General features: G+C 46.3%; 2 protein-coding genes across 7 annotated transcripts in view; both read right to left on the minus strand.

Moving 5' to 3' along the window:
- Window positions 1-504: 504 nt before the first annotated feature.
- Window positions 505-4899, minus strand: LOC127061034 (M-phase inducer phosphatase 2-like). The gene is given in 15 exon segments (XM_050986935.1): window positions 505-618; window positions 769-880; window positions 983-1116; window positions 1547-1645; window positions 1752-1814; window positions 2146-2241; window positions 2347-2520; window positions 2693-2828; window positions 2830-3170; window positions 3246-3341; window positions 3456-3492; window positions 3799-3840; window positions 4052-4103; window positions 4471-4604; window positions 4784-4899. Coding segments are annotated over 15 exon segments (1746 nt in total).
- Window positions 4900-6973: 2074 nt separating this feature from the next.
- The window catches only part of CAST (calpastatin), a 51511-nt gene continuing 37669 nt past the window's right edge, over window positions 6974-20815 (minus strand). For all 6 annotated transcript variants that reach the window (XM_050986683.1, XM_030237169.2, XM_030237168.2 and 3 more), the window contains 16 exons: window positions 20098-20181; window positions 19354-19401; window positions 17251-17355; window positions 16866-16961; window positions 16320-16421; window positions 15232-15315; window positions 14718-14765; window positions 14463-14558; window positions 13819-13917; window positions 12995-13096; window positions 11870-11962; window positions 11394-11447; window positions 10881-10970; window positions 9918-9997; window positions 8711-8777; window positions 6974-8203 (listed from right to left, as the gene is read on the minus strand). In XM_050986683.1, the coding sequence (XP_050842640.1) occupies window positions 8720-8777; window positions 9918-9997; window positions 10881-10970; window positions 11394-11447; window positions 11870-11962; window positions 12995-13096; window positions 13819-13917; window positions 14463-14558; window positions 14718-14765; window positions 15232-15315; window positions 16320-16421; window positions 16866-16961; window positions 17251-17355; window positions 19354-19401; window positions 20098-20181 (1239 nt within the window). In that variant the 3' untranslated portion in view covers window positions 6974-8203; window positions 8711-8719. The remainder of the gene's footprint in view (window positions 8204-8710; window positions 8778-9917; window positions 9998-10880; window positions 10971-11393; window positions 11448-11869; window positions 11963-12994; window positions 13097-13818; window positions 13918-14462; window positions 14559-14717; window positions 14766-15231; window positions 15316-16319; window positions 16422-16865; window positions 16962-17250; window positions 17356-19353; window positions 19402-20097; window positions 20182-20815) is intronic.

Genomic DNA, 20815 nt, shown 5'->3' on the forward strand with positions numbered 1-20815 from the left:
ACAAACGGCCCTGACAACAGAGAAACACAAAAATATTCGTAACAGTTAACACAAAAGTATTTATAATGAACAAACAAACGAACAAGCAAAAAAACCGATATACCAAATATACCAATATACCAAATGTACCGATATACCAAATATACCAATATACCAAATAACCAAATATACCAATAACCAAAATTTCATAGCAATAAACACAAAAATATTTATAACAATGAACATAAAAATATTTATAACAAGTAACACAAACATATATAACAATAAACAAACAATTATACCAACAACAAAAAAGAGCATAACCACAAATAAAAAAATACTTATAACAACAGACAAAAAAAATTTATAGCAATAAACAAACACAAACTCAGTCCTAACACTAAATACCACCCCAAAGCTATCCGATAAGCCAGCCCAAGCAGAGGTGCATCCCCAGCCAAGGGATCCCCTTCCTACAATCCCAGCTCCGGCGTTCCCCCGCGGGACTGCGGGATCCCCGGCAGCTCAGAGGACGAAGAGCGCCCGCCGCCCGCGCCGGCTCTGCCCGCGGAACTTGCGCAGCTCCTCCTTGAACGCCGGGTGCTCCATGGGCCGATAGTCCCGGGGCTCGCAGTGGCCCTGCAACCCACGGCTCCGTCAGCGCGGAGATTCCCTCCCACGGCAGGGAAGATGCTCAGAGCCAGAGCCGCCCCTCCCACTGTCCTGTGCCCCCGTTTCCCCCCGAATCCCTGCCCTCCAGCCACCGCGGGGACGCCGGCAGGGACTCACCGGGAACTGGAAGAAGAACTCGCGGTACCCCCCCTTCAAGACGTAGAGCTCGGGATAGTGCAGCTGCGGATACTCGTGGCAGGAGCGATCCCTCTCCCGCAGGAATTTGCACCTGTGGCCGGGCAAAGCCCACGGCATCAGCCCCGGGTGGGGATCCGGGCGTGCCCAGGGGGCTGGCACTCATACCCCTGTGTGCCCCCGTGCCCTCACTCACATTTTGGGCCCCCGCTCAACAGAGAACTCGCAGTGGAAGATGATGATCACCCTCTTGCCGGCCTCCTGGGGCACGATGGGCCGCTCCAGCAGGAATTCCATCGCGTCCCGCTGCAGCGGCAGGTTGACAGCGCCCTGGGGAAGGACACCAGGCGCCTTTTTCCCTTCTGCCTCCAATTTCATTTTTTCCAGGGACCCAAGAACATTGCCCCCCAGCCTCCCCCACCATCATGCTCCTCTTTCCACTTGGGAATCAACTCTTTGGGGGGCGGCTTGGCGCTTTTCAGGGACTGCTCCATCCCTCCGGGCGGCTCGGGACCCTTCATGGGGGGGCTGCTCAGCCCCTCCGGGGGCTCAGAGGGGTTCTGGAGGGGTTGCTTCACTCCTCTCTGAGAGCTCAGCATCTTTGGAGGGGCTGCTTAATCTCTCGGAGGGTACTCCACAGATCCCGGGGGATCCTGAATCCCTGTTTTCTCCACACCTCGCAGGGTGGGCTCAGCAACTCTGGGGCACCTCTCGGGCACCCCCCTTCCTCCCGGCCCCGGGGCCACGGCGGGGTTCTGACCTTGACGTGGCCGCCCTCGTACTCGTAGGGGTACCGGCAGTCCACGACGACGCTGCTCTCGATGAAGCTGCTGTAGTGCCCCGACAGCACCGCCGCCAGCTGCGGGGGGAACGGGTCACCAAGAGAGGACACACGGGACCGGGCGGGGCGGGGGAACAGGCAGGCAGCCCCTCGGGGGGCTGCGGAAGGGTCACTGTCCTCTTACCGTGCCAGGGGAGATGTACTTCAGGGCCGGGTCCTTCCCCTCCACCGTCGGCAGGAGGTGAGGCTGGAGGAGACAAGCCCTGGGCTCATTGCCGTCCCGGGAGTGGCACTGTGTCCCCAGCCCAGGAGCTCCCAGTGGCCGGTTCTGCAGCCCCGGGGGGGAAAGGGACAGACAAAAGTGCCTGTGGCACGGACCAGAGGAGCAGTGAGCGGGCTCTTCATCCCCTGCAAGCACTGCAGGCTGGCAAGCCACAGTCCCAAGGCCCCGTGTCCCCAAGCAAGGGCCACCAGCTCGCTTTGGCTCTCTTTGGAGGCACTGCGGGGCTCCGATGACGGTCCCTGCTCAGAAAAACGGGGGCAGCACCCCCAGAGCTGCCCCTTCCTGGTGGCCCTACCTTGGAGAAGTCCCCAATGAGCTCCTGGTCATCGCTGGCCAGCAGGTTCTCGATCTCCTCGAGCTGGGCAGACCTGTAGGGCTCCAGCCACACTCCCTGCGGAGGCACCAACCAGAGACACCCCCAGATGTCAGCATGGGCTGTGTCCCAGTCCTGCCCGGGACAGGCTGGCTCTCCCCCCACACCTTCCCCACCACCCACCGGCTCCAGTGACGCCTCCTGCTCAGGGCTGCCGGCCACCCTTCTCTGCCACTTGGCATTGGCAGGGCTGTCCCTGTCCGAGGGAAGTCCTCGCTTCGGGAGGGGCCCGGGGACACTGCCGGGCACCGAGGGCGAGCGGAAGAGCTGCCGACACTGGCCGCGCTTGCCCGGGCGCTGTGGGGAGAGTCCGCGCTGCTGCCTGGGGGTCTGGCAAGCCGCCAGCTCCAGGACTGGTGCTGCTCACCAACCTGCCCCCACCCCAGGGACCCTCTGCTCCAGACCCCCCCTTTGGAGACACCAAGAGGGGTCTGTGGAGCTCCATCCACTGCCTAAGGTGGCCACGTACCCGCTTTGCCTCCTTCTTCTTTATAACTGGCGTGGTCACCGACTTCTCCATCCCCGAGGGCACGGTGGCATCACTCTGCCACTGCAGCAGCTGGGGGAACTTGGGGGAGAGGCAGAGGAGATCGTGAAGGGGACAAGTCCTGCCAGCTGATTCCTACCCCCAGGCAGGGACGGGTCCCGTACCCAAAGTCCATCCAGCTCCCAGTGCCTCGCAGCTTTGGCGTCAGGGTGTCCCCATGACCCCCCAGCCCGCCCATCTCCGACATGCACACGCCTCCAGGGGAGGTTGGAGCTGCAGATGCCACTTTGCTCATGATCACCCATCCGTGGTTCCTCCTGATCGCTCCAGCCTCTCTCACCAGCAGCTCTGACGCACCGCAGGGGCTCTTGGCAAGGAGGTCCCTCCTGGCAGCTCCGTGGCCGGCGGGCAGCCGTCTCCGCTGGCCCAGCCTCTGCAGCTTCTTGGGGACAAATCCCTCCTGCAGCGGGGGGGACACGGCGTCAGCACCCCTGTGCCCCCTCCCTGACCCCCCAGGTGTCGCCGTGCCCCTCACCTCATCCTCGGGCTCCCTCTGGCGCCGCAACACTCTGTCCCTGCGCACCTGGAGCTGGGAGGTGTCCTTCAGCACCGGGCTGGCTTCCAGCTGGCACTGTTGTGGGACAGCCAGGGGGTGAGCTGTGCTGCACAGCCCTGCCCCCTCTCCTGGCTCCATCCTCTTCGTCCCGGTTCGGCCGGAGACCCGGCAGGATCCTGCAGCACTCACCGACAAGGAGGTGATCCTCTGGCGAAGGAGCTTCCTGCTGCAAGAGCCGGGAAAGGGAAGCATCGAATGACTGCAGGTGTCCCCGGCCGCTGTGTACCACCCTCTGCCATTGTCACCTCCGCCCCCTATGTCCTCAGGGTGGGGTAAGAGCTCCCCAGGGCAGTCACAGCTCCCCAAAGGAACCTGGGACAACAGCACTTCCAGGCACTGAGCGAACACCAATGAGAGACCCCAGGAGGGGCACGGGGACAGCCTGGCTTTTGGGTCTGGGACAGGGACAGCCCGAGCTCGAGGACAGCCTGACATTCATGTCCTGCCGCAGGGACAGAGCCCCTTGACGTACTATTTGAGATCTCTCCCAAACTCCGCGATGGTTTTCTGGAAGCTGTGGGGAGAGCAGACATAGCCTTGATGGGGGGTCCATCCGCGTCCCCCCCCAAGCAGCCCACGTTGTTACCCCCCAGACACAGACTGGGGATCACAGCCGGGTGCGCAGCCCTCAGCCAGGCTGAGACCGCTCGGGAGAGGCGGGGCAGGGACAGGGGCTGTCTGCTGTCTATCTGTCCCCGGGGGGACACGGGGATGGGGACACTCACTCTTCCTGCACGGCTGCGGGGCTCTGCCTCGTGTGGGAGTCCGGCCCCGATCCTGCGGGGGAACAAGGGACAGGGGTAGCCCCGGCGTGGGGATGGGGTCCCGGCCCCAGCCAGGAGTCCCGGGCAGGATGGGGCCGGGCCGGGAGCCGCCCGGCAGGCCGGTGGCAGCCTCGTTGGGAGCAGCGGTGCGGCACGGAAGGTCGCGTGTCACCGTGAGCGGCGTCCCCAGCGGAGCGGTTCGTGGATGAGCCCCGGGCAGTGCAGGTACGGGCTCCTGCCCAACGCTCCCCAGAAGCTGCGCCGCCTCCAGCCTCTCGGCCAAGCCCTGCCGAGACACCGCCGACCCCCCTCCGACACCCTCGGCACGACCCCGGCGCCGTTTGGGGACGGCTGTGGGGCGGAGCAGCAGCATCCCTCACCTGCATCCGTCGGCTGCCAGGAGGCCGAGTCCCGGGGACGGGCACGGTCCCAGGCCAGTGGCTCCGGGACCAGTGGGTGCCACAGCCGCGTGTGGAGCGGCCGTCTGTGCCCCCTCCTCGGGGTCTCCCGGTGCCTGCGGGCGATCGTGACGGGGATGGGTCAGTGCCCCGGGTGCCCCAAGCCCCTCCTTGCCTCGGCGGGACGGGGACAGGAGGTGAACGAGAGCATCCCAAAATTGCCCTTGGGCACTTTTGTGTCCTGTCCGGGGAGTGCCTGGACAAAGCCAGCCCGGCCCCACGGCCACCCCCTCACCTGTCCGGGCTCTCAGCCCTGTCCAGCACCAGCTGCGTGACCGGGGCTGTGCCCGGGGAGGGCAGCGGGGACACGGCCGCCAGCCCGGGCAGCCCGCGGCCGCCGCGCAGGGACATGGCCCGGGCGAGCGAGGGTCGAGCTCCGGCAAGTGAGTGAGTGGCAACAGGGGACAAGGAGGTGACAAGAAGAGGTGAAAGGAGATGAGGGGTGAGAGGTGGGGGGTGGTAAGAGCCAGTAAGAGGCGATAAAATGTGACTAGAGGTGACGAAAGGTGACGAAAGGTGACCAAAGGTGCCCAGAGGTGACAGGTGACACCGCTCGGCTCCTGTTTACAGCAATAACAGGAATAACAACAACAGCGGCAGCCGCAGCCAATGGGAGGCCGTGGTGGGCGCGAGGCGGCGCGGTCAGCCAATGGGAGGTGCGCGCAGCGCTTGGGGGCGGGGCCTCATACGAGGGGGGCGGTTTCGGAGCAGAAAGGGGCGGGGCCACAATGAGAAGGCGGGGCCAAGGGGAAAGGGGCGTGGCCAGTGCTGCTCCCTCGCACCGTTTTCCTGCCGGGAACACTCGGCCAGCCCTTGAGGCTCTCGTGTGTCACCTGCAGGGCCATGGAATGCTGCCTTTCACCCTTTCCTGAGAGCCACTGCCACATCCAGTCACAGGAAAGCAAGGTTGAAATCTTGGAGGTTGGATTTTTATTGGTGGAATTTCTGTTTTTCAAAGCACCTGTGAGTAGCCTGCTCCATTTACCTGCTGAAAACTCTTATTTCTGTATTAAGCTTCACCTAAAAAACTCTTATTTCACCTAAAAAACTCTTAAGCTTCACCTGAAAACTCTTATTTCGTATTAAGCTTCACCTAAATCTGTTAATTGGCACTTGTGCTTAAGGACACTTGATTTCTTTGCTCTTACAAACACGCCCTTGACATTGAGTCTCTGGTGTTTATTCCCTGTGTGGTTCCAGCCTGTCTCAGTTTCCTCATGGATGTGCCCAAAAAGTTGGAATTGTAACAGAGGTAAAGACTGCAGAGGGGAAAAAAAAACAAATCATAATTTACAACTAATCCCAAGCATTTGGCTTGACTATGCCTCCCTTTTCTCCCACCTGCAGATCAAACCTGCCCAAGGAGTCCAAACTCCATGGGTGTTTGGAAGGCACGCTGTTGCACTGCTGTGAGCCAACAGCTCTGACACAACCCTGCAGAAAGCACCACTTCCTCCTGCTCATGGCAAATTCCATGTATTTTTTAATATATACATATATTTATATATAAATCAGGAATTCTGAGAAAGCTCTGCATCACGCAGTGACATTTTGTGCTATTCAAGTATTGTCAACTGCTGCTTTTAAAACATCATAAGAGCCTAATGGGGAATTTGACAAAAAAACTGCAGGTGATTTTTTTGCAAGATCCTTTTTTGGTCTCCTTTTGTGCAGTCATTTCTTTTGTGAGCAGTAAATGGCATTTCTCCTTTCTGCTTTTAACTTCTCAGTTCTGAGGGCAAAATTAGGTGGCCTCCCGGTACCCCTTTATTACTCCCTCCCCATCCTTTAATTTTGGATATGCCTGTTGTCCCAGATGCACTGCAGCCCTGCTACAGAAGAGATGGGAGCTCACACGCAGGTATTTCAGGACCTGTCAATTTATCTGGGCACAAACAATTTCAGTGAATTACATCTTGCTCTTCCAGCTGCCTCTCAGCACAGCAGCAGTCAAAAAGTTAGATTTGCTCTTGGTCAGACACGATGCATCTTTAAAATACAAAGGAAAAGGGTCAAAAAAAAGTCTCAGCAGGGTCTTGCTGAGCTCGTGAAGGCTTTCCTGGAGTCACCCACATGTAAAGTGTCACCAAAATGTAAAGAAAGAGGGTCTGGGCACTGGAAGGGGCTGTCCAGGGAGGTGGTGGAGTCCCTGTTGAAGGAGGTGTTTAAGAAAAGGCTGGATGTGGCACCAAGTGCCATGGTGTGGTTGACAAGCTGGTGTTCAGTCATAGCTTTGACCTCATGATCTCATAGGTCTTTCCCAACCCAACCTAGCTGATTCTGCAACTCTGTATTTTGCACAATTTTTTTGAAACATTAGGTTCAATTTTAATATGCCAACATTTGTGTGGTTTTTAAAAATTATTTCTAGGCTTTCTGCTGCCTGACAGCAGCAGTGATAAATGAAAAGCCAGGAAGGGCACAGTGCATCCTTAAAAACTTTATTGGAGTGGCACGGTGCAGACTGCAAGTACAGTCACGAGTCTAAATATCCCCAACTTCAGTCCCTGCGCCATCCCTGCCCACAGAGCCCGGGCTCTGCTGCCAGTGGCCTCCCTTTGCCAGCCCATGGCAGAGCTGTGCACTTGTCAGGATATGCAGAAGGACATTCTGCAGGGCAGGGAGGCAGACGAAAGCCCCAAGGAGGAGGTGGTGGCAGCCTGGGGCTGTGGCAGCCGACCCGTGAGAGGTGCCTGGCCTGCCTGTCCTCACAGGGAGCAGCAGAAATGGGGCTTTGCTCCCTGCAGCAACACCTTCAGCCCCATCCCTGCATTCCCTGCTGGAGTGCCAGGAGCAGGAAGACTGGAAACAGTGCAAAATAAGATAAAAAGGAGCCCGCCCCTGGACCTGAGCTTTGATCGCTGCTGGGGCTCGTGCCCCTCCTTTCCTTCCCCACCCTTTGTGTTGGTAGCTGTTACATTTGTAATTTGTTCAGTCCAGGAGACTCCTGAAATTATGAGATAACAGTACAGATACATTTGGAAATAATGGTAATAATAATAATTAAAAAAAAAAAAAAGTCCTGCCCTAGTGTGTTTTAACTACTGCTAAAGGCAGCATCCCAAATACCTGCTTGATGTCCAGACATTCTGGAAGAAGCGGCTAATCCCCAATTTCTCGCTCTTTAGCCACCCCACAGCTGGCCTGCAGCTTCCCACCAGGAACTGGCCTGAGCAGAAGGCTGCACAGCCCAGCTGAGGGTAACTAAAGCTCACTATATTCCAGAATACTTAATGCATCCACTGCAACATTAAAAAATGCTAGCACGTATGAACTCTTCAGAGATTTACAGGCACTATGTGAAGATTATGTGCAAAAGTCTGCAGATTTTTTTTTCTCTTTCTTTTTTTTTTTGGCATAGCTCTTCATTGATGCAATATATTTCCTGCAAATAGAAAGCATTCTTTCCCCCTGAATGCTGAAGGAAATTACAAAAAAAGTCAGACTATGTGAGTCCTAATAAACTGAATTGCTGGGGGAAAAAAACAAACCTGAGTCTACTACAGGGAAAAAAGAAAATATGAGAAAAAGTCCAGCAAGTATCACTGTACAAAAACCACCCAGAATAACTATGTGCTTTTGCCATCAGCTTTTGTTCTTCAGGAATAATCATCCACCCACAGAAAGAAGGCATTTTACACGATGCAGCAGGATCCTGGTGGGGGGAGAAAACAAAACAAAAAAAAAAAAAAATAAAAGTCAGAGTGCTCATCTTCCATTAATTGGAAATAAAGCTCACAATGTAAATCTGGTAAGAATTATGGGAACTAAGCGTCCAGATGGTTGCAGAGCAGAGGTAATGACACAAGGTCAGTATCATAAAGATCAAAACCCCCAGCTGAGATGTACTTGATCCTCATTACTCTGTGAAAATGTCTTAGGGAAACAGCATGTTACACCTTGGAATGCTTGGAATTCCACCAGCCTAAAGGAGTTTAGCTACCTGAAGTAGTTCTATACAAACTAAATGGATAAAGGGTGTGAAAAAACTTTCCCGCCTGGGAACCCTGAAGTGCAAAGTCATCCCAAGCATTTTGATTTAGCAGTAGTTTTAACTATGCTTGGTTTGCTTCAAGGACTGCTAGCAAAACTCAGCTTTAATTCACGAGCATGAAATTGTCTTTGTGGTAGCCCAGTGAACAGGGAAAAAAAAAAATCTCACCTGGTAAGGTTAACGTTTAGCTTGTTTTCTGCTTCTCAGATTTGCTGCTGGAGGACTGTCCCTTTGCCTGAAGAGAGGATGAGACAATGAGAAACTGAACCAAGCTAAAACCTGAAATCAGGCAGTGACAAGACACACATCAAAGTCACAGTTCAGACATACTGAAATACAGGCACCTAAAATACAGATAATTTAGCAAGAGTATTTGTGACTCCTGCTGTGTACTAAAGTTTTCACCTTTTCACCATCAATTGCTTTCTTTCAGACAGAATGGGTTGTGGCTGACCTCGTCATTCCCTGTTCCTAAACACCCTTTTACCCACACCAGTGATCAGGCCACAGCTCAGAACATCCTCCTGAAGAGGAGATAAAGACACCCCTCAGTTTTACAAGGAGAACTGCAAGTCAGTTCTGGGGTCTCAAAAAAGGCACCTCTGGTGATTTAATAAAAACAACAACCAGATATCCCATCACTGACATGTGAAATGTAAAACTCCCAGAGCAGATGTAATCATCTGATTCAGGCATCTACTGCACTTATCCTCTGTGAGAACAACATGATGGAACAAGCTTCACCCTGACCTGAATCAATTTTCTCTACTACTGGATAAAAAAAGCCAAACAACCCTTTTCACCTTCCCCACCTCCCCGCACTTTTCCCCCCCTTTTTTTGAGTATAGAAACAGCTGCCTGCCTTTCCCCAGCATGTTCATTCATACTTTTTTTTTTTTTCATGAAAGTATGTAGGTTGTCACTAATTTTAAAAAATTTATGCTGATAACTCAGGAACCTGGCTGGGGTTGTTGGAGTACTTTTTAATCACTTTTGGGATGCTGTTACTCAGAACTGTAATAAGAGTAATAGTGGGGATCCTGCCCAAGGCAGCTACAGGCATGCAAAGTGGGACTCTTAGATCTATAAATCTGGGAAGGAGAAGCCTGTGGAGCATGCTCTGAAGCCCCCCCTCAGAGAACAACACTCTGTCTGAAAAATACTTTTTTTGGTTTTTTGCCCCTGTTTATTGCAAATTTCCCTTGAAATAGAAAGGGACCCTTCTCCTCTGTGCATGTTTACAAAAATGGATCAAATTTAACATATTGATGTAAAACTCCCCCCAAAATAACAACCCTGTAATGTGAGTCCAAAATCCAGCTGCCCCTCTACCCCTCTTGTCTGACTGTCCATACTATAATAAATGTGTTTGTACCGTTTTAGGGTCTCTGGGCTTTCCTTTTTCCTTTGAGCTTGGTTTAGTGGTCGTAGATTCCTTTCCACTTTTGTCCTACACTCCAAAGAAAAAAAATTAATTACAGTTACAAGGAGAAGAGAGCACTGGTGGCTCCTGCTTTGAAATCTGCCAAAACACAATCTTCTGAATGGGTTTGGCAGCAACACAGGCTGTGCTGACAGAAGACTGCATCAGGAAAACCTGGTAGAGATGGGAAAATTTGAATTTACTACTGAGCAATAATGCTGCAGCAGCAGATTTAGCCCTGGATTTCATGAGCAGATGAAGCAGCACTTCAAACACCAGTGGTCCTTTCTTCAGCTGCCTGAGGGTTCTGTGCTGAGGGAAGCCCCTGGGGGAAGCACCGCAGTGGCCAGCAGAGCTGTTTGGAAACAGCTCTTTCCTCTCAGGAATACAGCTGATTTTGAACCTCAGTTTCTAAGCTGCTGCTCCTTTTCTCAGTTGCAGGACCTCTCCAGTCCATTCCTTCTCCTTTCTTCTTGTCAACTCTACTGGTTTCCCTAACACATCTGAAAGCCTTTGCTGCTGCCTGCTTTTCTCTCTGCAAAACCCTCCTGAACTGTGTCTCAGCTCCAGCCAACAGCCATTGCTACGCAGTGCTTCCTATCAATGAGCAAAGGTTTCTCTGCTTCTCTGCACTTTATGAATACTCTTAAAAACTCTTAACACATTTCTCTGCTCAACTTCAAGCCTGTCTGAAAGGCTCTAATTACCAGAAAATTTCCTTCTTCCAAATATTTAGTACACAAAAATCCATCCAACAATATTTAGTACAGCAAAATACATCCAACTTCCATTGTAGAAGTGAGACAATCCCTGCATCTGGATAGGCTTCCTGTAAACCTAAAATGAGCTACTGCAAGGAAAAGTGAGGAGGGAGAAACTGTTTATTTTGCAAGTTATTAGCAGAAAATGTCCTACCTTTGAGTGCTGGGGTGTAGCAGGAGCCTTTGCACAAGTATCAAAGTCACCTGACAAGGCATCAATAGCAGCACTGTCATCCGTAGGTTTCTGCAATAATTTAAATTTTGAAGTCACAAAATGTGCAACCCAGCTTCCCACAGTCAAATTAGTGTTTCAGGAATTTATGTCTGCTTTAATTAATTATCCCTTTTCTCAAAGAAAAGCACACCTGAACTCCACACATATGTTAGAGACATCTATTTGAGGTTCCCAAGAGGCATGGTTTCCTGAACATTCATAATGCTGTTGTACATAAAAACTGCATTTATTGTGAAGAGTTACTCCTCAAAAAAGTTGTACTGTCCACAACTGTTCCTGCCTTCATTTATGAGTATTTGCAATTAATCAGCCCTTAAGCCTACAATGACACAACTTTGAAACAAAATCAGAGCCCACAGCATGAAAAAAACCCACAGAATAAATATCATAAATATAAAAAAACCCCTCAATAAACCCCATTATAAATGCTACCTTCTTTCCTTTGTGTTTCACATCATCCTTTGCTGTTGGCTTTGCTGGTTTGCTCTTGGGAAGAAAAAAAAAAAAGCAGATCCTCACTCATTTTGAACCAGATGAATTAGTTTGCAAATACAATATTTACATATGGCACTACTGGGTGTTCAGAGATTGCTAATGAACCTGCACTGTTCTGAATGGATTTCTTTAGTAGTTCAAAGTGACTTATTTGTTCAGACTTCCCAGTTGAAAAAGGAAAAGAAACAACAAAACAAGACCAAAACCTCTTTTTTTTTAATCCCTCCTTTTATTCTTTGACTTTTAAGCATGTGAGGATAGAGCTACTCTCACTGAAGGATATTTCCATGTTTTTTACCATAACTCAGTACAGACACTCACTTATTCCACTTGTAATTCCATAGAGGACATACTGGCTCAGATAGACTCAGTTTCCACTGTTGCAAATGAAAACTAGGGAAGTTTTTCCTTACCTGCTCACCTGACTCCAGAAGTTTCCGATAGTCAGGTGGGATTGTTTCATCCCTCTCTCCAAGTTTGTCTCTGTGCTCAGATTTAGCCTTTTCCTGAAAGTATTTAATTTTTAAAAAACTTTATTACCCATGTTAGAAATATTAGCAATCAACAAGTCAGAGAGCATATCAGCCTCAGGACAGATATCCTTTTTCACTTTAAAATTTCAAAACTACTGAGAAAACCCCCATATATTCATTTTACTATGAAACGTGTTTCACACCTGAAAGTTTTTAAAACTACATTTATTTTTCAACTTGTGCTGCTCTCATTTTTGGCAGCATACCAGGAACATGCTACACAGAACACCACAAGGAGGTTTTTAAGCAGATTGCTGAAGAACATTTTTGTCTTTCTTAATGCAGACACTTTAGGGATCTCTTTTTTCTTTTTATTCAGCTAAGATTCCAGCCTAAACTTATTGATAGGCAGCATATGGTGATTTTGTTTTACCCCAGTAATGTACTTTACCTTAGATATTTCAAATTACAATTTATTACAACTATTACTACTATTATGCAGAAATTTATTTTCTTGTAAGCAGAAGGGCCTTTATAGGATTTTATGAAAGACTAAATGAAGACAAACCCAGCAGAAACAAGGAAACTTAAAAATGTGCCTGATTAAGTGAACTTGTGGTTATAAAATTCAAAGCTTGACAAAAAGAGGGCCAGGGAATCAGTTTTAGAAACTGAGGCCTGAGAAGACACCTGAAAAATGTTGAGAATAATGGCAGTGAAAGGCACTGAACTAAAATTATTTCAAATCTCCCATACAATTTCACACTTGCTCTCAACTGGCTAAAGTATATTAACCAAATCATCATTTTTCACAGAACACATAGGTAACCCAGATGACTCAAAAGTGGTTGGTGTGCCTATACATAAGAGCATGGATTTTCTTCTCCAATTACCTTATTCTTACAACATGTAAAATCCCAATGCCATATACTCCTGTGAACATATGGGAACCATTGCAGATTCTGGGGGTTTGGAGGTTTTTTTTTTTTTTTTATTGGTTTGGTTTATTCCCTCACACCCCTCCTTCTTCCCAAATTGCTTAAGTTTCAGAATGTCTTTTGTTACCTTGACTTTATCCACAACTGGTTTGTTCTCATCAGGATCAGGTTCCCTCTGTCCCAGGGAATCAGACAGGAGATCCAAGGCTTCATCCATCTCTTTTCCTCCCTAACAAAGCAGAAACACATTTGTGAAAGCGCATCTGCTGCAAAAATTAGGTAATTCATCAATCTACTGTAAGTGCTGGCTAATGAACTGTAGGACTTGAGTGAAGAAAGAGCACTCCTGTTGTATGTGCAGAGTAGCACAATAGCTGGGGAAAAATATAGAATATTTCTGACCTGCAGAAACATAATTTCAAGAAAGGCTTATGGAATTATCTTGAATTGTTTTCTTCTTTTTATAAATAAGCCGAGCTGCTGTAATGAGAACAAATCTATGAAATAATTGGCAATTGCTTGGCAATTATTGTTTGGCAATAACCATGGATTTTGCAATTTTATACAGAATCTGGACAATGAAAAAGCCCTTAAAGCCAACACAGGCAGGAGGAGCTTTATATTCTCCTCCCAAGCCAGGCTGGCAGCACCAGGGGAAGATCCCTCAGCATGGATCAAATGTGAGCAACATTACAATAAACACCAGGAAGGAAGATTCCCCTGCTATTCAATGGAACTCTGTTGAAAATGGAGTGTCCACTCATTCTTTTCTTCTCCATTTTTCTTTTCACCTAGGGGAACATTTTCCTTCTCTGCAATAGCCATTTTTAGCAATAAATTATTAAATTCTGCAACAGTCCACACTGGCCACACTGTCCAGATCACAATGCTGCCTCTCCTCACTACTCAGCCCTTGTTTTAGGGTAAAAACCTACAGGAGAGGCTTCTTACAGTGGCAGAAGGTGCAGGGGCTGCTGAGTGCACGGAGGAAACCGTAGCAGCAGAGATCACATCCGTGGAACTCTCAGGCTTGGCACCATCCTTGGATTTCTGGGAGAACAAGGCACACAGGGAAACCAGAGGAAAACACTCATCAGACCCAAAAACATATCCAAAACACAGCACCTACATAGTTGATTTTTAGGATTCAATTTCTTGACGAGCTTTGCTTATTTCAGACTGAAACACCCCCTGTCACCACACACACACTGTGCAACTGTTCGTCATCTCTGTTCTTCCATCTCAACCACTGGGTTAAACCTCACCACAGCTGAAGTTTAAACAGGTTTAACATGATTCCAAAAGAATTAAGATTTCAGCAAACCATCTAATATTCCCAAAAAACACTTTTAAAATCCTCAGCTAGAAAGCAGTACCCATGCAAGCAACTGGTAAAAGATAGGTCACATAACTAGTGTTTTGTTTGGTTTTTTTTTAAAGTTCTGCTCTTCTATTAACTTACTGCAAGAAGTATTTTAAATTTTTAATTATTGGATTTCATTTAAGGAACTTTATATAAAGATAACATAGAAAATGTCATGATTATTCAAACAACTTGAAAATAAAACCAGATTTCAGAAATCTAACATACTCACCTTCAGTACAGTTGATGTAGGTAATGGTGCAGGTGGTGATGGAGAACAGGAGAATCCTTCTGTCAAACCCTCTAAAAGGTCATTCTCACTCATAGGCTGCCATTGGAAAGAGAAAGAAGATTATAAGTCTCTTTAGCTCTTAAAAAGCGAGCAGGTAACACAGCCCATTTTTAAACTGAACACTGGGTAACCCTGTTCACATTTGGTAAGTAAGTCAGGAATGAAACTGTTATTTGAAATTATCACTTTTTTTACCTGTGACTTCTCTTCTGGTTTTGGTAGGAGTGGTTTTCCATCTTTATCCTATAAAGAAAAAAAAAAATCCCTTGCGTTAACCCTTAAACACCCATGCAATTCAAACATCCTGGGAGCATTCTCTGAGCAACAGAAAGTGTTACAGGGGACAGGAACCTAACCAGCAGCCTCTATGGCATCTACTGCTGCTACTCAAAATGCCACTTAAAACATCCAGGTCCTTGGGATTTTCTTTACAGCTCTAACCAATCACTATTTATTTCTTTCTAAAGTACCAGAGGCTACGGAAAGATTCCAGTGGACTACTCTCAGAATTATTAGTCTGCAGGTACCTGCATCTAAACCACTTTTATGCACATGCAGGCATCCAGTGATAGATGACAGATATTTCTAGATATTGTAAAAATGGCTGAACCAAAACATCAGTGTTTCAAAATGAAAAGGGAGTCTCAGTTACACCCACATGTTCTGAGGAATGAAAGGAAAGTAAGACTAAGCACATTAAATAAATTACTTTGGCTTCTCTTAATCTGTACTCCGGAGGAATTGTTTCCTCTTCTTCACCCAGTTTTTTGTGTTGTTCCTTTTTGGTTTTCTCCTGTGAAGGAAAAATAGGAATCACAGTAAGAAAAACAGCTACCCATAGAAATTCACATGAGCAAGCTTACAGCCTTCAGTCCCCTGATTCTAATTGGTCTTTCTCATTCAATCCAACCACTAGATACAAATCTCATGACAGTTAAAAAAAAAATTTTCTCTTGAGAAAGCCTTCATTCCCCTCCCTGTTTCTTCCTCTGTGTATTAGAAATATCTCTACCTATTTCAGTGAAGCTAGCAGAGGTAAGTGAATAGGCAAGGGTGAACCAAAATCAAAAATACCTCTGAGTCTTAATTCTGGACATTTTTGCAAAGTCACTCAACAGCTATCTGGGCTTCATGCTAAGGAAGGCATGCTAAGAGAGAAATCAGTGGCCCACTTCAAAAATTATTATCCCTATACAAATTATGCTGGGAAAATGCCAACTAAAAGAAGGGACTAAAGCCAACTTTGGGAACTTCTGCTTGACAGAATTCCAGCCACTAGAAGAGCTTTTTCTGACTCCAGCCAATTCCATCTGGTTTAGGGCGGCACATGGGGGCATTCAGACTGTGCCTATGAACAGCATTCCCTTGGACAGGATTTCAGTGACTTACTTATGGCTCCCTATTTAAATATATAAACCCCAAAAGTTTTGTGCATAATTCCGAACTTAAACCCGTCATCATAAAGTTGGTTCCTTCACAAAAAGGACCATACTCTGTGCTATCCCTGATGTGCATCTTAATTCTGTTTCAGTTCAGCAGGACACAACAAAACACAGTTTTCAGAAACTGAGGGAACTACTGCACTCCAATAGTCAGAATTATTAGGAAAGTGTACTCATTGTGCTGAAATCCTTCTAGTACTTCCTAAGCAGAACAGAACTGCTTTCAACAGTACATTTTGTCTGTAAAAAAAGTGAAAATGTAACATCTACTTTGTTTGTGACCTGAGGAAATGGAATAATGCTGAAGGTAATTACATCAACAGCCTATTTTTTGAGGTCTGATTTTTTTCTCTACCTTAACTTTGTCCACAGCAGGCTTTTTCTCATCTGTATCAGGCTCCCTCTTTCCTAGGCTACTGGACAAGGCTTCCAGTGCTTCATCTGACACAGGACCAACCTGCATGGGTGTTGATAAAGGAAAAAACAATTTTTAGTTTGAAGAAACCTGGTTTTTGTCTTCTCTTGCAGTCCCTATTAGGTTCACAAACAGCATCCCCTTTAGGGCAGTAAGAGCACAGGACACCACAGAACTATCAGTTTGGCTTCCTCTCTGAGGAAGGTCACTGACCATTCAGTTTGTGCTTGACTTGATATTTTTTTTTTGTTTGGGTGTTTTTATTTTTGTAGTTGTTTTTTGTTTGGTTTTTTGGGGTTTTTGTTGGGGTTATTTTGTTGGTTTTTTTTGGGGGGTTTTTTGTGAACCACTCAGCCTTTGTAGGTTACCACAGTGGAGGAAGGACATGCAATACTGCAATGAGCATCCTGACAATATGCTCTGCCATTCTATAAATGAAACACTGAGTTTTGCTTCAGCTCCAGCTGAAGGGGCTCCACTACTTACTGAAGGCACAGGAGCTGCAGACTGTACAGTGCAGGCTGTGGCACGGGGGACCACCTTATCCTCAGTAGCTTTTGCAGACACAGAACCTGATTGCTTCTGAAACAGAACAAATTACACTGTATTTTAGTGAATATGCTTAGAAAACATAAAATGTGCCATTAAATGGCTTATTTTTTCCAAATACAGTACTAAACGAGAAAGAAAACTTAAAGGCTGAAGATGCTCAATAAAGAGCTGAGTGCCAATACTGCATGTTCCAATAAAGGCAATGAGAAGGGTAAAACTGGAAGACAATAAAATCGTTTTTTTCAAAAGAAGACTAGCACTACCCAGTCTTAGCAAAACTGTTAGTGTCAGCTTCTTCCAGTGAACCAGAAAGACTTACTTTGGATGTGTTGCTGAGCTTTGGTGCTTTGGGTTGTACTGCAGGCTGTGCAGGACAGGCAAAGTCCTTTGAAAATTCATCAACAAGATCAGATTCACTCATAGGCTGCAAAAAAACCCAAACAAACAAACAAAACACAAACAAAAAAACATGTGACACAGGTGACTCAATGCCTCTTTTTAATTTACTTTTTCAAGAACTGTATTAGAGCTACTCATAAAGCAGGAAAACATCTGTAGTTTACAATGAAATAACCCTTCAGAATTATGTGCAACAAAAAAGAATTAATTTTGCAGTGCATAAAATTAAGAAAAACACACTTCAGAATAAGTTCCTTTGTTATCATAAGTCACTATAGTGTAGAGAATTGTACGTATAATATAAAATATAATATAGAGAACCAGACATATAATGTTCAAGACAGGGCTACTGAAAAGGAAAATACAACCCCTTATTTAGGAAGAAAACGCTAATATTTACTAGCAGAACTAGAGCTCCCTGAAAGTTCCCTTAGTCAGTCCACTGATTGCTGACACTCAGTGGTTTTCACTGTGTGTGTTTTGGTGAATAAAAATTCAGTTTTAGTTTCCTTGTGATATATTACAATCTACTGACACTATGTGAACTAGGCCTCTGCAATCCATATATCCCTACATCCACACACCTGAATTTCCTGGGATTCTCCAAACTGCTGTTCAAAGCTAAATGTTCAAATCTTTGCTAGCAGTGACGGCCTGATTCACCTGCTGCATGGAACTTAACAGCTTAGGGACAGACTCATAACACATAAAATGACATTTCTGAGAGAGAAATCCCCCCCTCATTCCCTTTCCCTAATTCTTTATAAAGTGTCTCAACACATGAGGCCCCACTTTTCATGTTGCCAGAAATCCTCCTTCAGACACTAAGTAAGAAAAGGCATTTAGGTAGTAAATTTAATTCACTAAGAGTAATGCCACTGCTTAAGGCTACACAGAGTGGAGGCCCGAGAAAAGACAAACCCCATCTGAACTCCTGAGGGAAGGACTTTGCCTTCACCAGAAATCATGGAAGAACAGCAAGTGGCTGATGGCTCCCAGCTGTTAGCACAGCTTTTAACACAGCTATTAACACAGCTTTTCCAATTTTGCTGGTTTTGGTTTCGCTGATCTCAGTATTAGTGGTGATCCCCGGCAGCAGGGCCTAGCTCCCCCCACAGCAGAGCTGCTCCTTTTCCCCTCATGACAGGCCCGGCAGGAGTTCCCTTCTGTCCAGCCTTAAAACATCCACCACTCACAACAATCACACGTCTGAGACCTGAAATAACAATTTTTAGAGACCAGAAGTCTTTTTTTCCCAGCACTTTGCCCACACTTTAATCCCGAACTTCAGATTTCTGATGAGAAGGGACCTGAACTGCTCCTGACCTTCAGGAGAGCAGAGATTTCCTGTGCTTTGCCAAATTTTGGCAGCACTCCTCAGCTCACAAAGCAGAGCCCTCAGTTACCTCAGTGCACAGTTCCTTTGCTTTCTTCGTGTGACTTTAAAATTAGTATTTACAACTGTCTCTTTAAGTATTTTAATCCTCTCTTGCACTTTCTAGGCCACGAGGGATACTCTTTACAAAGCCCAGGTTGTTCTTTGTGATTAGGAAAATGTCCGCAGCAACATTTTTTCCTTCTTTCCAGGAGGAAATATTCCTTTATATAAAAGACTATTCCTTTATTCCTTTATATTTGATCATTAGCAAGAGGAAAGTGTCAAGAAAATATAAGATTTTCCTGCTTCACTTCTCTCTAACCTTCACAGCTCCAACAGACCTCTATAAAATATTTTATACTAACTCCCCACACAGCCTTTTTTTGAGTCAGCAATACTTTTTGTAAATCTCTCCTGTCTAGAACTCTCTAAACCTTTTCCTTATATGAGCTCTTCATTCACAGACAAGTGAATTTCAATAAAACCAACTTCCACTTGATGCTTCTGACCAGCAGGTTTTGTGCAAGGAAGTAAAACACACAAGCAGACCAAGAGACTTACATCATAGTACAGAGAGAAGTGATGACAGAGAGGGAGAAAACAGGATATCTAGCCACACTCCTACAATATTGTCAGTTTTCTAACCTTTGGTTTTTCTTCAGGCTTCGGCAATATTGGTTTTCCATCTTTATCCTAGAAGGAAAGTAAGTATTATTGACATTTTTCTGTTGTTACAACAAGTGCCATACTCCATAATCACCAGCAAAATAAGGTAAAGTAAATCACATACTCAAGAATTAATCAGTGACAGGAATTCCCCTAAATGGGGAATTTTTACATGGCCAGATATGTAGATCAAAAAAATCAAATGGGATGTCAGCACATTACAAAAGACCAAAAAGTGTTCTGCTGTTGTTCTGGTTAACTTTCAATCAATCTCCATCACTTTGGGTGACAATCCAAAAAACAAAACAAACCAAAAAAAAACAAAAAAAATGCCATTTTCCCACCATTTTACATCAGTGTTTCAAGGTTACATTACAAAGTGATACAAAAGAGCCCTCCTGCAAAAGGATGGATTTTATGAGGCTGAGATTTAATGTCAGAAACACAAAACATCACTCTTGGAGAAGGAATGGGTGACTTTGCCATTTGAGATTACTCACTCATCTCATGGATAAGATGAGATGTTTGCCCAGAGTGCCTGGAAAAAACAATGATACCCACAAAGGAAGAGGAGGAAATAAAAGGTACAGGAATCACCAAGGAGAAAGCCATTGATTAAATACCAGTTTAGTTTGTTTTCCCCATGTTCTTTCCCTCTCTGTAATGAAAGAGTGTCAGGCACAGTGCCCTACCTACAAGGCAATGGAGATGTGAAAAACTTACCAACTCTGGTGTTAACCTGTACTCTGGAGGTATTGTATCATCACGTTCTCCAGCCTTTTGTTCCTTTTTCTCTTTGGCTTTTGCCTTGAAAAGAAACAACATTAAGACAACAAAACCACTTAAATGAAAATAAAAGCTCCAAGTTCACAACTCCACTATCAGGATTTTTCTGCCTACTGTGTACAAAAGGAATGGCATCAGATGAAATTATTCTGTGTAGCAAGATAATAAAATCCCTCAATATATTCCTTGTCTGTGGTAATATCATAATGGTTTAAGATTCAACACCATATGTGAATATGGCTAAATTATTTTAAATCCTAAAAAAATCTAGACAGTATTCAGGGCTCTTTGTGGCAGGCACTTTTAGAATTTTTGTGTGTATGAAATTGTCAGATTTTCTTGCACTTCAGCACTCTGATTACTGAGCCCATCATTCTGTGTCTTTTTCCATCACTGGCACCAAAAAAAGTTTTTAATTCTCTGGGCCCCCTTAATGAAGAAATGCATCTGCTAAGTTATCTGAAAGCCCAGACTGACTAAATCTGCAGTACAGATTTAGCTGTACTGCAGATTTAGAAAAGAAGTTCTTTTTCAGTCAAAATTTAGCTCAGCAACAGAAGATTTTTTACTATTTCCCCATTGTTTGCTTGCTCTGAGCTATAAATGAAGACAAATGAAGAAAAAACCTGCTCCATTGTTATAGACAAAGTTTGCA

This window comes from Serinus canaria, chromosome Z (assembly GCF_022539315.1).
Source record: "Serinus canaria isolate serCan28SL12 chromosome Z, serCan2020, whole genome shotgun sequence".
In the NCBI taxonomy this organism is placed as follows: domain Eukaryota; kingdom Metazoa; phylum Chordata; class Aves; order Passeriformes; family Fringillidae; genus Serinus; species Serinus canaria.